This window comes from Littorina saxatilis, linkage group LG4, assembly GCF_037325665.1.
Source record: "Littorina saxatilis isolate snail1 linkage group LG4, US_GU_Lsax_2.0, whole genome shotgun sequence".
NCBI lineage: Eukaryota > Metazoa > Mollusca > Gastropoda > Littorinimorpha > Littorinidae > Littorina > Littorina saxatilis.
The window spans coordinates 53,653,477-53,670,943 of NC_090248.1; the positions used below are offsets into that span (position 1 = coordinate 53,653,477).

Consider the following 17,467-nt stretch of genomic DNA (forward strand, 5'->3'; position numbering starts at 1 on the left):
ACCTTTTCATATTTAAAACAAACGACACATTTTCACGCCCGGATCAATGGAGTTATTGTGGGAAAGAGAGAAATTCTGGCCGGGTGGGATGCCCGTTAGTGCGGTTAGCTTCTGCTTTGAAGCCGTGTTTGATCTGCTGATAAGCAAAGGCAGGATACCCAGGCACACTTTCTCGGTGAGTCAGAGAAAAACGGCTGACACAGAGTTTCAATTAGAACAGCAAAGAGATCGACGGACAGACAGAAGCATGCATTATATGCATTCATACTTCTTCTTCTTGTTCGGCGTTCCAGGATTTTTGGCCTCAGGTCAGACTTCAAAAACAAGATATGTTCCATACGAGAAATTAGTGTTAACAGATATTGATCGACGTAATACATAAGTGCTCTATGCAATGACAGATATGGTCCACAAAAGGCGTAGGAGAAAATGAGTGCGAAACGATGCTTCGTTCGGGCTTCGAGAGAGAGAGGGAGGGAGAAGAAATGACAAAATCTTTGTTCTACGAGGGAAGTAACTTGAGCACTGATACGGTGTGTTTTATTTCCACCCAGTCCTCGCCCAACGAGGGACCACTCTAAGTAAGAGAGAGAGAGAGAGAGAGAGAGAGAGAGAGAGGAGGGAGGGAGAGAGAGAGAGAGAGTGCGAGAGAGAGATAGATAGAGAGACAGTTACACTGAGACAGAGACACACAGAGCTTCTGGTTTCAAATGTACGAATCTCATTATTTTGTTCCGGGTCACATTTCCAGCTTCGATTTCTGATAGATGTGCACTAGGTTGACTCAGGATGTCCTGTGTCACGACCTTACCGGCAACAGGCCGCTGATGATCTATCGCCATACGACACGAAACACAAAGACAGGATTATGGGGGGTGGGGGAGGGGGTGGATTAGAGGAGCGATCGTCTCCTCTTTTTCCAAACGCTTGAGCTTCGTGCGCGAGCCGAAAGCCGCTTGTTTGCGGCGAGAAGGCGAGGACTTAGCGTACCTTGAAAAATCTTGTGGATTATCCACCGATTGCTCTCTTGATGTCCACCACTCGTAGTTTAAAATCTCGTTTAATTAATACAAAATCGTTGTGAAATTGACCTTGTCACATGCCCTCTTGATGTCAACCAGTCATATTTAACTCTCGCCCAGCCAGCACAAAAGCGTTGAATGAAGACACTGTTGTATGCTGTCCTCCCGTCTCAGCAAGCAGCCTCACTGTGCTAGCCTGTAAGAAACGTGTGACTGGTCTCGGTGTGCAGTGTCGTCCCCAACACCTGTGACGGAGGGATTAGGGTTTGGTGCTACCAGGACACAGCTGATACTCTAACAAAAAGAGAGAGAGATAAATAGAGAGAGAGAGGGAGAGAGAGCGAGAGAGTGCAGGGGGGGAGGGGGAGGGGAGGACGGGGTGTGGAGGGTGCATCCATCACAGGACAGACTCGTGCCGGGGATGGCTATCACAGGATTCTCCCCCAAACAACTCTCAAGCCATGTCAACCTCCCATTTTTCATCTCTCTCTAAGCCCCTGAGGGCTCGCGAGGCCAAAACACCGGTTTTCAATACGCTCCATTGAGGCCCTCACAATCGCCAGATTCGCAAAGTGAGAGCTGTAAAAAGGTCTGCCTTCGTTCACCGATGGGCAGCGCTTTTTCACCGGGTTCTTTGATCTTCTGTTATCAATATCACTTTTAGCCGACACGAGGGTTTTTAGCCATGCCTGGGAGGGTCCATGGGAGGTGTAAGGAGGGGGAGATTAGAGGTCTCTCCCTCCCAGGTCTTTGCTCTGCCGATTCGAGCCCTTGGTCTTCCTGAAGGAACGGCAAAGGGATGTAATTGACATGGCTTTTCGTCCCTCTTTGCCCCCACGGAACTCTTTTGGAAAGAAGGAAGCTGAGGTCTTTTCCATGACCTATTTTGTTCCTTTTTGTCTTTAAAATCTTTTGATGATGAGGAAGCTGAGCTCTGTTCTTTGACCTACTTTGTCCTTTTCATCGCCTCGATTTTGACCCCAAAGCCGGTGATTTTCTGTCCTGTGACTGAGACCCCTTTTCATATTTACAGTATTTCGGGGCAACACTTGGTGGAGGGTTTGACAACGTTCTTGTACCACACAGGTTCAATGATGAAGTAGTCTGTTTTACAAAGTGTTACAATGCTGTGTAGCCAACCGTATCCCACAGGGTTGTATCTCTTCATGTCTTTTGTTTTTTGCCCTCGTGGAAAATGCGATTACATGTCGGTAAAATAATACAAAAGATAACCTTCGTACATCGATCTTGAAATAAAGGCGCCAGAAAAAATATAAATGAGTGTCTTAGTTTACCCTCAAGTTTGCCAATCGTGAAAGCTCTTCAGTACCCCCCCCCCCCCCCCCCCCCCCCCCCCTACGGAGAGCTCCAAATAACCTAGAACTCACTGCGACAATTCTACATTTACATGCTTTTCGCCATTTGACCCAGTTGTATGCCTTACGCGACATGGCGGTCCGTGTGATGTGCATTGGACAAGTAGCTGTGGACTAGTCACCTACATATTAAACACATACACTGAGAGCTAAACGAAACATCCCGTCCTCTTGACCCAGAACACGCTGAAAGACCATTTTGTGCTCAACTCAAAGAGCGGCACCCACCCTTTCGCTTTTAATCCCTGGTCCGGGCAGACTGCCTTCTGCGGTGTTGACACAAGGGGTGAAGGGGAGGGGGTAGAGGGTCTCGACGGGGATGTTTGAGGATGATAGCACAAGGCATTATTCTCACCTGTTGAGACATGGGGATTGTATTGGGTTGGAGGGAATGAGAGGTAAGGGGGTGGGGGGGGGGAGGGGGACATGGTGAGAGCTTTCGGCTTTCTCCCCACCTGTCGGAAAAACTAGGGCTGCTGTTCGAGGTGTGAACCCCACCCGGTTAAAACGGGGTGGATGTTGATCGCTGCCACAGTTGTTGCTCGGGACAGAGACGGGTGAGGGTCTGTGTCGAATACTGACATATTGTGCGCTGTGAAATAAGATGGTTCATCTCTTGGATTATCTGCTCCTTCCTCGGGATAGCGTGAGGACTGCTCTGTGCAATGGAATACTTCATCCCCATGTATGGACAGTGAGTTTTATGCTTGAGTGAAATACTTTGAATACCAATGCGGAACCCTTCTTTTCTCTATCTGCACCGTATCTAAAACTCCGTGTCTGTTTCTGTTGCAAATTTGTTCACACGATCATGAGATTTTATTCAAAGCAGTGTGCTAAAACACAAGGAATATGACAAGCATACAACCGATGTATTTCAAACTTTTCCGACAATCTTTCTTTAAGCAGCCAGTTAATTTAAGGCTAACCTGAATCGAAGGGGAAATCAGATATTTTCCAGACAGTTTCTGTCAAACACACAATTTAACTACACACTCACGCACAAACATACACACACGCACAGACATACACGCACGCACGCACACACTAACACACACACACATGCACACACGCACGCACACACTAACAGACAAGCACACACACACACACACACACACACGCGCGCGCGCACGCACGCACGCACACACACACTCACACATTCACACACAAACACATACACACATACACACAGCAAGACTCTCTGCCTGGAGTAGAAAGGAGCCAGATAAAAAGCCGATTTGAATTTCCGGTACTCTTTGAAGTCGCGCCCCGGTTTGGGGCGACACGGGTGGGAGAATAACAGTGGCTTGGACATGAAAGGGTGAAAGGGTAGCTGGCAGCAAAACAGTCCCCTGGACATGAAACAGTTAGAGGACTCTGTTAGGGTGCAAGTTGAAAGAAGTGAAGGCTAATGTAGCCGTGATGTCCCTGGTGATTTAGGCTGAAAGTAGGTATCGCTTGTGGACCAAGTAGAAAGAGGGGAATACAGTAGACTCCCCTTTCAAGCCCCCCCCCCCTCCCATTTAACGTATAAGAACGAACACACACACACACACATACACACATATATACACACACACACACACACACACACACACACGACTGCTTTTTCAGATGTTCTGTTCATTAAGCTTCTGCAAATTTGCGTCCCTCATTTTAAGGCCTGTTTGTCTCCAATAGTTTTTATGTCTTGAAAGGGGTGATTCCCTGAATAGTAGACACATTACCTCCGGTTTCAGACTTCCTTCTGTTTAAGGCCAGCTTTTTTCAGTGTTTTTGTATGTCTTAAAAGAGGTGTTTCGCTGTAAAGTTGGCCGACGACTGAATGTGTGTAAGCAGATCATTTTGCCTGCATTGACGATAAGTAATGTTTAACGCCCTCACGGTAAACCCATTCGGGGCATGTTCCCGGGTTTGACCCCGACTTTAGATGGGAGAAAAAAAATGGACAGAAAAAAAGAAAGAAAACAAAATAAAAAGGGCCACCGCAAGGGAGAGATGGTTGTCGCGCTCTAGCTCCCGGTCAACGAGGCACCCGAGCCCGAGGTGGTTTCAAGTAGCGTCATGGAGTTAGTTTGGAGATCCAGCTGGATCATTCTGTGTCAATGCTGGCAGTCAACGCTGCCGTTGTGGGTCTCTTTTCACTTTGAGTGGAGATGTGGTGTAACAGTGCCAGGGGGCAAGTGCCTTGCCGTCTGGTGGTTTGTCTGGAGGCGGTTTGGTTGAAAAGAGTCTTAGATGCCACAGCCTCGGCAGTCTAAGGTCCAATGTACGAGGGACGACTGAGGCACCTGTGGCACAATGGACAGCTCGAAGTAAAGACAGGGAAACGCACACGGCGTGTATTTGCAATGAAGCTATTTTGATAACAATTCCAATCAGACACTGCAAGTACACTTTTATTTAAATGCTAAAATGCAAATTACTATTAACGAAGATAATTCACTGTCTTCACGACTGGAGGCTCTGTTTGCCTGTCTGTAAGTCCTTCCGTCCATGTGTCAATCTGTCCGAATGCGGTATTAGTTTGGAATTCTGTGCTATTTTGTCAGTTACGAATGTAACAAGAATCGTTGAACTGATTACAGAACAGTTTTAGCTCACACACCCCTCCCTTTTCCCTCTGTACACAAGAAACTTTGAACTGATTACAGAACAGTTTTAGCTCACACACCCCTCCCTTTTCCCTCTGTACACAAGAAACTTTGAACTGATTACTGAACAGTTTAGCTCATATTTTCCCTCTTTTCTGCTCTGCAGTTCGGTGCAGTTCACTTACCATCAACTTTCTCTAACGTTATGGCCTAGGTTTCTTTCTTCTGCTTTCTCGCTGCACAAGTATGTTTAATGGAGGGGGCAGGTAGGTAGCAGATGGTATCAAGACTGATAAGTCACAGGTGCTGCCGAGACCCCCCCCCCCCCAATCCCCCTCCAACATTACTTCACCATCATTAGCAGAAAGGGATGATGCTCCTCTTAGTTTCAAATATATGCCTGCAAGAAAGGCGTATGTTGTGCATGAAGAAAATAAGGAGATTCAGCCTTCTGGCATGATATGTCCGGTCCTGAACATTTCTTGGTATATCTGCTGAAAGATTGTATCTGAGGCATAAGTTGTGAAGTAAGATAATGCCTTCTGCCAGGAGGGGTCTCTGTTCTGCACATATCTAGTAAACGTGCGCTGAAAGGTCGTATCTGAGGTATGAATTGTGAAGGGAGATACCCCCCTCTGGCCCTCAATTCGCTGCTAACTCCACTCCCACCGCTAACAACCCCCATTACTTACCTGTCCCTGCAGTCTGTGATCGTATCTCTTATCTTATTTCCTGATAAAAGCTTTATCTCTTCGTCCGCGCAGTGCACAAGTGCATGCAGTGCTCTCTTATTTTCAGACGAAGGCTTCACGTCTTTGTCTGTGTAGCCTACAGTAAAGCTCATATTATTTACATGTAAACGCTCCATGCAGTCGTGTCTGTCGGGCTTATCCAATTTTCAGAAAAACAGTCTGTCTAATGTGCGGCTTATTCTATCTGTCGAAAAAGGGTTTAGCTCTTTGTTAATATTCTGTAAGCATTCAGATTATTCTATCTATATTATCTATCGCTGATCATGATTAGCTTGAGATGTATGTGCTTCTAGGTAAAGACAATATTCTTCTGAGAAAACGCAGTCCCTGGGTTTAGTGGACCGATTATCGAACGTCAGGTAGATTCCCCTTCTTTTGATGTTATTTGCTTTGCGCCTCAAACTTGTTGCTACGAGTCCTGAGGCGCTGAGCGGCGGCGACTGACCCTCAGGTCAGTGCAATCAAGCACCCAGGTGATCGTACATCATTCCGCTGGGAAACGCTTCATCAGTGTGTATTGCAAGAATTGCACAGGTAGCAAAGTGCATGCGGAAGTGCACTGATGCGCTTTCCTAAAACATGTGATTAGATTATTCTTTTGATGTCAGTAGCGGGCTGACAAGGTTTCAGATTCATTGCCTGACTTGCAGGCCCTCGTGGTTGTGGTTTGTGTTTACAGTCTGATGTTGTCGTCTCAGACTGGATTTTAAAAATAAACATCTCTCCCCCAAGATTGTGCTGACTAGTGTGACGAAGAAAGAAAATACTGTTGTTGGTGTTCGTGATGGTTGTGATGTTGCTGCTGCAGATGTTGCTACTACTGATGCTGCTAGTACTCACAAAAAACTTGAATAGTTCCGAGACGGGAGGGGGTTTCAGATTTGTCAACTATTTAAATAGCTCATATCTATCATGCATATTATTCCACTCAGTCTTTCTTTATATAAGTGTATCGTGCATTACTTCCAAAATAAAACATTCAATGCTCCCAGTACTGCTGCACAATGAATTTACTTGGAGATGTTTTGTACATCGTACCTATAGCTTTTTTTCAGACAGTCTTTGTTTAACAACTTTTTTGGTCCTTCCTCCATGCCTCCAGCCTTGTGCTATCCATGATGTTTCGTGTGTATAATTGTGCTGCACTCGACAATGTTTTGTATTGCGCTCCAGTGGATGATATTTTGTGTTGCGCTCTACATGACGATGTTTTGTATTGTCTGTTACAGACGCAGCTAGACGAGGAGGGAGGCACGACGGACACTGCCACCACAGAGAACTCCTCCCACAAACACGAGAAGGACAGCGGGGTGGGCAGGACTGACGAAAGCACCCGTAATGACGAAAGTTCAGAACAGGTAAGAACGATGTTTGTAAAGACACATGCGCACGCACACACACGTGCGCACGTACGCATAAACGCACAGACACACACACGCACGCACACACACACACACACACAAACACACACACACACACACACACACACACACACACACACAGACACACACACACACACACACACAGACACACACACGCACACACACACAGACACACACATTCACACACACACAGACACACACATATCCATACACTCACGTACACACACACAAACACACTCACATACACATTCACACACACACACACACACACACACACACACACACACTGAAATTAAACACCAAACAAACAAAAAACAAAAACAGAAAGTCGGCCCCAATCCATTCCCTCCTACTCCTCCAAAATGATGAATCACAGAAGAAAACTAAATGAACGAGATTACCCAAGCTGCAATCATTATTGTGTAGGATGAACGGAGATACGAACCACCCACCCACACCACCACCACCATCACCACACACCCCTCCCCGACCCCCGTTTATTTTACTTCTTAATCCAAATCAATGGCGGAGCTTGTATATGTCTATGTCCTAGCTGTGTGAGCTGTTGGATGAAGGCAGATCACGGTGGCGTGCGGATGCATTGTAAAAGCAAGACCTGGATACATGTGGTTTCGTGTGAAAGGCCCATTAAATAACATATTCTTACTCCGAATCACATTAGCATTGAGTCACCTGAGATGCTTATCACTGAAAAACGCTTACCCGGCTAAAATTTTTAAAGGGAAGCAACCCATCACCAAAACGAAAGTGAAAGTAGCTTTGGTAATGGGCCAGCACACTGGGAGTTACCTCCCATACGGGAGTGTGCCACGTCACTTCCTCTAGGAACACGTGCCTATCTCATACGTTCTTTTCACCTCGGAGAGGACGGTTCACTTTTTGACGCTCTGTGGCCGACCTTGTGTGTTTGAGTGACACCCGCCGGCCACGTTACCCAGCTTTTCTGCTCGCCTTGCCTACAGTTTGGTGAGCTCGTTCCCGTTTGTTGTTGGTTGTTTGCGCTGTTTTCGTTACTGTACGTTGTCCGTTTTTTGCGGACTTGTGTGTCAGTGACTTGCGTGTTTAGCCATTTTGTTGTGTGAGTTAGTTAGCTAGCTCGTATGACTTTGCTCGTAGCTCTGCGTGCCCCTTTCTGTGTTGGGCAAGTGTAGCTATAGTATTTTGTTGACGCGAAAGAGTGTGTGTTTACTGTGTTCAGTCGTTTAGACTTACGTGTCAGTAAATTTTTTCGCGTTGTCACGCGTCGTTGACTTGTGTCAGTTACTTGCGTGTTTCGCCATTTTGTGGTGTGAGTTAGTTTTCTAGCTCGTGTGACTTTGTTTGTAGCTTTACGTGCCTCTGTTTTTGTTGGGCAAGTGTAGCTATCGTATTTTGTTGACGCGAAAGTGTGTGTTTTTTACTGAGTTTTCAGTCGTTTAGACTTACGTTCAGTAAAATGTTTTCGTGTTGTTTACATGGATTTGACAGCATGTCTGATTCAGACAACCGCTGTGGCAAGTCAGACCCCATGGGGAAATTTTAAGCCTTAGGCTTCTTCTTTAGCAGTTTTACTTGTACAGACCAAGAACGTAACTATTTGTTGTCTGTACCTTTTTCGGCGCCTAGCGCTGTTACTACTTCTGCTATCTTTTGTGGCGCCTAGCGCTATGGTTACGTCTGCTCCGGTTCTCTACTACGGAGACTTCGTCCTCGTTGTTAGCACCTGTGCAGGGTGCGTTGGTTCCTTTCTGTTTTAGACACTGGTTCCGGGAATCCGCAGCTTGGTGCAAGCAGAGTTCCAGCGTTCCGTCGCCAGTTGTTTGGCGTTTCCGGCATCTGGCAGTGACGTCCGGGAGTTGGCTTCCGTGTCTTTGCCGTCCATTTCCGGTTTGGAGCAGCGTCCTCCCTCTTCAGCTGCGGCTGGTAAGCAGAGCTGGTCCGATAGCCCTCGTGAGGCGCCTGGACGTTCTCTCTCGGGAGACAGCTCTTTCGCATCGGGTCACGACCGATACCATGCTGATCTTTCATTTCCGGCGATAACCTACGAGGCCCCGGATTTGATCGAACAGCTGCGGCAGTCGGTTTCGGCTGCCGCATTTCCGGCACTTGCCGGAAGTGATGATCCGTCCGCTCCGGCACGCTAAGGCGGTCGCGGCAGGATGGAGTATTCACTGACTTCCGGTCCTTCCGGATCGCGAAGTCAACCAGTGCAGCCTTCGCTTCCGCATTGCGCGGTTTCGTCGGCTACACTACCGGCACTTGCCGGAAGTGATGATCCGTCCGCTCCGGCACGCTAAGGCGGTCGCGGCAGGATGGAGTATTCACTGACTTCCGGTCCTTCCGGATCACGAAGTCAACCAGTGCAGCCTTCACTTCCGCATTGCGCGGTTTCGACGGCTACACTTCCGGTTTCGGCCGGACACGCTGCTTCCTCTTCTGGTGCTTCCTTCCGGATACCAGTGGGTGGATTCCAGCGTACGCCTTCCGGCCAGTTAGTGCCTAGGCTTGAGCAGGCATCACTCCACTCTGATGGGGGAGTGACGTCAGCTCATCCAGCTCCGGTTTTTGCGGATGGTCGTCCTGCCTACCCTTTACCTTCACAAGGTTCTGGGCTGCAGGATGATGTTCGTGTACAGGCGTTTCCGGTTTGCCAGGGCATGCTTCTGCTTCCGGAACTGGTGTTTTTGGTTTCAGTGCAGCCTTCGCTTCCGCATTGCGCGGTTCTGTCGGCTACACTACCGGCACTCGCCAGAAGTGATGATCCGTCCACGCAGGCACGCTACGGCGGCTGCGTCAGTATGGAGTATTCACTGATTTTCCGGTCCTTCCGGATCTCGAAGTCAACCAGGGCAGTCTTCAATTCCGCATTCCGCGGTTTCGTCGGCTACACTTCCGGTTTCGGCCGGACATGCTGCTTCCTCTTCTGGTGCTTCCTTCCGGATACCAGAGGGTGGATTCCAGCGTACGCCTTCCGGCCTTTTAGTGCCTAGGCTTGAGCAGGCATCACTCCACTCGGATGAGGGAGTGACGTCAGCTCATCCAGCTCCGGGTTTTTTACGGATGGTCGTCCTGCCTACCCTTACCTTCACAAGGTTCTGGGTTGCAGGATGATGTTCGTGCACAGGCATTTCCGGTTTCCGGTTTGCCAGGGCATGCTTCTGCTTCCGGAACTGTGGTTTTGGTCATGGCTCCATGTGTGACTATTCTGATGCTCCATCAGGGGTCAACGAGGAGTCTCGGGGCGTGTTTCCGTCGAAGCTCAAGTCTGTTCTTGACATCGCGGTGGAAGTAGCGTCTCGTTTTTTCCCCGAAGGGGTGGTGGCTGCGGACTCTTCCGCTCCGTTCGTTCCTTCGGCCATGGCGGACTTCCGGCCGGCACAGGAGGATGTTTCTTCCTTCCGGTTCGCCGAGTCTCCGTCAGTGGCTTACCAACTTTTGCATTCGCTGGTTCGTCCAGCACATGCGGGGAGTGGTATTCGGCCAGTGCCTGTTCCGTTACTGCTTCCTTTTGGTCCAGTTCCGGTATCAGCTCAGCAGTGGGTGGCGTCGGCTTCTCAAGCCTCTTCCTTTGTGCCTACGGGCAATAGGAAGCTTAGCTTGTCCACTCAGAGCCAGAGCTGGCTGGTGTCTTTTGCACTCCCTAGGGCTACCCTTCCGGTTCTCCGGGAATTGCTGCCTCTTCTGGCTAAACCGATCAAGTATGATCCGGTTCTGCCGGTTTCTGAGGCTTCCTCCTCTCTGCTGAGGAGGTTGGACGTCGGCAGATCGAACTGTCCTCCGTTGCAGAGACTCTTGTTCGAACTCTGTCTCGGTCATCGATCGATTCGCTGGTTCCTTTCACTCTCAGTGAAGAACAATATGCGGACGATGTCTCTGCCCTTTGACCACCTTGGCCAAGGTCAAGGAGGAGCAATTGCGTCTTTCCTCCCTACAGTTCTCCCAAGCGGTCCTCTGTAGGAGGGATCTCTTCCTCTCGCAGTCCCAGTTCACGGAGCTGGCTACTAGGGAGACCTGGAGAGTCTCCCCTGTCTCAGAGGAATCTCGCTTCTGTTCTCTGGCAATGGTTGCCAGACAGAAGGAGATTCAGTCGAACAAGGACAGTCAGTTCCTCGACTTCACTCTGCAGGGGGTGAAACAGTCTAAGCCTTCTAAACAAAAGCAGGCTCAGACATTGTCGAATCTCAAGCCAGCTCAGAAGCGGCAGGCTCTGCCGGTCGCTCGTGGCGGGAAGAAGAGGACGGCATCGGGGAGGGGGTGTGGCAGCTCTGGGAGTAAGCCACACCCCCAATGATGCGCTCACGATCTCACCCACCTCCCGCCTTCCACCTTGGTGATGGCGGGAGGCCCCTCCCGTGCGCTTTCTCGTTGGATGTCGGTAGTTGACAGCCAATGGATTGTGGGAGTGGTGAGATCGGGCTTCCGCCTGCTCTGGCGGGAGGAAAAGGCGCCTCTTACCCGAGTGCCGCCGCGGTTCAAGCCCCTCTTCTTGCAGGAAGCACGTTCCGCCTTGCAGTCGGAAATTGCCTCTCTGCAGCAGAAGGGCGCGGTGGAGAGAGTTCGGGTCCATAGCTCCCTGGGATTTAAGGGCGTCTTTTCGCCGTTCCCTAAGCGTCAGGAGGATGGCGTCCCGTTTTGGATTTATCTCTCCTCAACACTTTCTTGAGTGAGATAAAAGTCAAGATGGAGACGCCAGCCTCGGTCCGAGACTCTCTCTGCCCAGGAGACTGGGTGACCTTGATCGATCTCAAGGACGCATACTTTCATTCTTATGCATCCGGCCGACCGGAATTGGCTTTGTTTCCGGTGGGGAGATCAGATCTACCAGTTTTGCGCACTCCCTTTCGGGCTGTCCCTCGCACCATGGATTTTCACCATGGTGGTGAGACAGTTCTGTGCACTGGTGAGGTCCTAGGGTATCCGCCTGCGGGCTTATCTGGACGACTGATTCATCATGATCCAGTCCCAGAGCGGCTGTTCGCAGGATACCCTAATGGTTCTTTGAGAATCCAACTTGTTGGGGTTCTCGATCAACCGGGCAAATCCGGAGCTGACCCCGTCACAGACATTCACTTATCTGGGGATGTCTTTCGACACGGTCGCGTGGACTGTCCAGCCTTCTCAGAGAAGGGTGGACAAGCTCCAAGCTCAGATTCGCTCCACTTTGCCTCTCCTGATGGTTTCCATCCGTCTGGACTTGGTGGCTCGCTCGCATAGAGCGTCCACCTCGTCATTAAAGGGGCTGCTCTTAGGGAAGCTAAAGCTCGTTTGCCCGCTCCCAAGTGGGACTTGTTTTTAATCCTGGAATTCCTATGTTCTGCGGATTTTGAGCCTTTGAGCGAGGCCATTCTGTTCAATGTCACTCGCTAAGCGCTGGTTCTTCTTTTGTTGGCAACGGCCCAACGGGGTGGCGAGGTTCACGCCCTGTTGGGTCAGCCTGGAGATATCTCCTTTGAGTCGGACGGTTTCGCATCTTTGCGTTTCCGGCCCGATTTCCTGGCCAAGATTCAGTCTCCGGGGCAGGCCTCTCCGCTGGTTAGAGTCAAGGCTCTGATCAGCGCGTTTGGCCCCGGATGACCTTGATTTGGTCAATTGCCCTGTGAGGGCTCTTTGTCTGTACTTAGCCCGGACTCAGCTGTTTCGGTCTAGTTCTCAGAAGTTGCTGTTTATCTCGCCCTTTTCTAGGCGCGAGTAAGGTTTGTCGAAGGTATCGTTGGCCTGGTGGGTGTCCTCGCTCATTAAGCAAGCTTATGAGTGGAGTCGCACAAAGAGGGGGGGGGTCATGCCCTCCTTGCCACTTGACTCGGCCCGAGCCCATGATATGAGGGCGTGGGCATCCTCTCTGGCAGTACTGCGCTCCAGATGTCTAGAGGAGGTGCTGACAACTACGTTTTGGGCGTTCTGAAGATGTTTTCTTAAACTTTTATCTTCGGGACGTCTCGGCTCTTCGACAGGTTGGCTTCAGAGGCCTTCCAGTGCTCATAGCAGCAGGCCAGTTCCTGTCCAGAACTTGATGGTGAGTTTTGATTCATTTCTAGCCCACCGCCTTGTTGATGTTATCTGCTAATGTGATTCGGAGTAAGAATATGTTATTTAATGGAAAATTTCCTAGATAAATTTTCATTTAATTAATATACTTACCCGAATCACATACTGTATTCCCTCCCACCTGCCCCGCGTATGGTTTTAAGTTTTTCTAAGACCGTATGAGATAGGCACGTGTTCCTAGAGGAAGTGACGTGGCACACTCCCGTATGGGAGGTAACTCCCAGTGTGCTGGCCCATTACCAAAGCTACTTTCACTTTCGTTTTGGTGATGGGTTGCTTCCCTTTAAAAATTTTAGCCGGGTAAGCGTTTTTCAGTGATAAGCATCTCAGGTGACTCAATGCTAATGTGATTCGGGTAAGTATATTAATTAAATGAAAATTTATCTAGGAAATTTTCCATAAAACCCCAAGACAGCGGTACACCGCGGAATGCCGTGATTTCCCTGGACAGGGCTTCTCTCCCACTCCCAGCTTGTGCAGCAGCAATTACTTCTCTCATTAATACCTGCTTGCGGAAGAAAGGGGGCGGTGTTTCAAGGGGTGGGGGGGGGGGGGGGGGGGGCAAGAGATGAGAATTGACAGATTGAGATTGAGAGCTGTGCGGGTTTAGCTGATTTTTGCGAAGTTTGGTTTAAACAAGTTTATTCAATAAATTCCATTGGTACTATTACCGCATACATGAAATAAGGAACATGGAGCACAACAAGCTAGGCTTATGAGCGTACTCTTAAAAGCAAATGAAATTTGGCGGACGATTTTAATATATAACAAATTTGAAATAATGTCAAAATGATAATGGTAAATTATGGTAGACAAGCATGTAACAATAAAAAGAAAAAAAAACCAAAGGAAAAAAAAAAAAGAAAAAAAAACCCAATGATAAACTAGCAACAGTACTCACACGCGCTCGCACACTCACTCGCACACACACGCATACAATGACTTCCACATGGTTGAAAATAGAATACTACCAGAACAAGTAAATGTAAACAGTACTGCACATGGTCGTTTCGAACATGGATGAGGTAAATGCATTCATTATTCAAAACGTTTGCTTAATAAGATAAACCTGACTAACTGGTCAAATATCAATGCATTTTCGCTGTCTGACTTGTCTCTATTGCCATACAGAAAATCATCAGCGGTTAGCAAATCATAGTTGGGCAGTGTTGACAAGGTGACTTCACGTATTTGAAGAGATAAGGGGCAATGAAAAATATAGTGCTCCGCATTTTCAACAGGATAACCACAAGTGCATGACGGGTCGGGAATTAAATGTCTGTCAAATAGATCACTATTTAGATTGCTGATCCTCAATCTCAATCTGCAATGGATAATTTCTGATTTTCGATCAGATGTGTATCTATACGAGGGAACAACAGAATCATCAGAACTAATACCTTTTTTAAATAACCCAATAGAATTTGCGAAGTTTGAAGAATGCCAGTCCTTTAGAGCAATACTTGTTAACGTATCCAGCTGGTCTTACAAGGGTGGCATACAAAGTTTGATTAAAAGGTAATTATGATTCAGGACACTTCCAGATAGATGCCTGTCAATAAACCCCACCCCAAACCGCCTTCCCCCTGCCTTGACACACACCCAACCTCTTCCACCCCAATCGCTATATACCCACCCACATTTATGTTTGTTCGTTTAAGGTTCTTTTCTTTTTACATTTAGTCAAGTTTTGACTAAATGTTTTAACGTAGAGGGGGGAATCGAGACGAGGGTGTGGTGTATGTGTGTGTGTGTGTGTGTGTGTGTGTCTGTCTGTCTGTCTGTCTGTCTGTCTGTCTGTCTGTCTGTCTGTGCGTGTGTGTGTGTGTGTAGAGCGATTCAGACTAAACTACTGGACCAATCTTTATGAAATTTTACATGAGAGTTCCTGGGTATGATATCCCCGGACGTTTTTTTCATTTTTTCGATAACTGTCTTTGTAAAAGTTGAGGCGGTACTGTCACACCCTCATTTTTCAATCAAATTGATTGAAATTTTGGCCAAGCAATCTTCAACAAAGGCCGGACTTCGGTATTGCATTTCAGCTTGGTGGCTTAAAAATTAATTAATGACTTTGGTCATTAAAAATCTGAAAACTGTAAAAAAAAAATTAAAAAAGTTTATAAAACGATCCAAATTTACGTTCATCTTATTCTTTATCATGTTCTGATTCCAAAAACATATAAATATGTTATATTTGGATTAAAAACAAGCTCTGAAAATTAAAAATATAAAAATTATGATCAAAATTAAATTTCCTAAATCGATTTAAAAACAATTTCATCTTATTCCTTGTCGGTTCCTGATTCCAAAAACCTATAGATATGTTTGGATTAAAAACACGCTCATAAAGTTAAAACGAAGTAAAGCGTGCTATGAAGCACAGCGCAACCGCTACCGCGCCAAACAGGCTCGTCACTTTCACTGCCTTTTGCACTAGCGGCGGACTACGTTCAGTTTCATTCTGTGAGTTCCACAGCTTGACTAAATGTAGTAATTTCGCCTTACGCGACGTGTTAATTGTTAAAGCAGGTTTTGGCCTAGTTTAGAGGGAACTGTTCACAAACTGCGCAGAAATTCTACTGAGAGCATAGAATCAATTTCTATTTGCTTTTTACGCATGTTGCTATTTAGTTTGCCCTTGGGAATTGTCAGCTTTCCTTGCCATCTTACAACGCAGAAGACAGAAATAAACTATCTGACGCAATGCAGTCTATTACCGGAATAGCCGAGAAGACATTTTTACCACGCGTTGAATTGGAATGGAAAATAAAAAATTAAGTGTAGGGTTACCGTTACAGTCGTCGGTCATTGCCAGAGTTACTGCCCCTTCTGAGGTACCGGAAGAGTCCGCCAGGTGGCGCCATGCTATTTATGTCGTCTGCTCTCTTCTAATTCAACACTCTATCAATGGACAGTAAAACCAGGGGAATTTAAAGAAAACCTATTGATTTAACAGAAGTGGGAATGTAGAACGTTGACGATGGCAACATTAAAATTCCAAGAGAGTACTCTCAAAGTCTTATATATATGTACACGGACCACGCTTAGTCGTCTACTGGCTCTTAAAATGTTCCTGCTTTTTTAAGTTCGTCTGGGAATTATTAGACGACGAGACCACCTGCTAATGTTAAACATCATTCCAGATTAAGACAGTGAGCAGCCGAATAAACCAGAGATAAACTGCTACCAAAACGGTGCAAACTTTGGCAAGAATATCGTAGGATTTTGTCAAGCCCTTGGCCCTGTTTTCAACTGTCAAGAGGATATCTAAATAACACAGTCAGATTGTTGGGCAAAATGTAGTGCACTCACCATTGAAAGTGCACTTTAGCTTGTGCCGAATCTGCAGAAAATTTGAAGTTTTAACTATACTCTTGACTTTATCTCCTACATTCAAGAGGGATTTATTAACCAAAAAAATTGACAAATAAGATAAAGCGTAATGCACTTCAAACCTATCTGCTTGTTATATCGTTTGCGGAGTTTGTTTAGGTAAATCATCGGGAAAACCTACAGTAGTTTTATTTTAGGATAACAGCCAGAGAGAATTTAAAGTCACTCAATTACCAACGCAGCAAGCGTACACCGACTTCAGACCTTATGCACTCAGGTAACATCGGCGATACGCTGCGAATGCGAACTTCTCGTGATAGGTGGGATCTGATAAGCAAGCAATATTTCTTCTTTTTCTGCGTTCAACAACTCCCACTCGCACTCGTTTAATTTTTTTCTCGCACGAGTGGACTTTTACGTGTACAGACATTTTTTTTACCCTTCTAGGCAATCATGCTCAGTTTTCAGGAGGATGCATGCTGGGTATTTTCTTTTTTCTAAAACCCTAACCCATCGATCTCAGACGTGGATTGGAGAATTTTTTTCGTGCGTATTAGGTCTTGTGCTTTGAGTCCACAAGAAAAGGGATAAGACACAAGCGGGTCTATAGGTCTTGTGGCATAGTATGTACACACGAAGGAGGATCAGGCCTGCACATAATTTGACCAGGGAGGTCGGACAAAACCCCCTCTTAACCCACCAGGCGGGAATCGAACCACGAACCTTGAATTAAGGCCGACGTCTTGGTCACTAAGCAATTGCGTCCGTCAAACGAGACTCGATCTGATAAGCAAGGGCAATACTCAACCTGCTGAAGCAGCAAGACACGAAACAGGCACGGGAATAAGACGCATCCTTGGCGCGCTCCCCCCAGGCTGGAACCTTGAGGTGTTGATAGAGCTTCCCCGCCTACCTGACAGCGACTAAAGACCCGCTTCATGCAAGCTGGCACCACTTCCG

General features: G+C 47.3%; 1 protein-coding gene across 1 annotated transcript in view; it reads left to right on the forward strand.

Annotated features, from left to right (window-relative positions):
* The window catches only part of LOC138965630 (E3 ubiquitin-protein ligase PDZRN3-like), a gene marked incomplete in the record, with an annotated part of 190,687 nt that overhangs the window by 168,205 nt on the left and 5,015 nt on the right, over positions 1 to 17,467 (forward strand). The window contains 1 exon segment of the mRNA XM_070337805.1: positions 6,974 to 7,102. Within this exon segment, the coding sequence (XP_070193906.1) occupies positions 6,974 to 7,102 (129 nt within the window).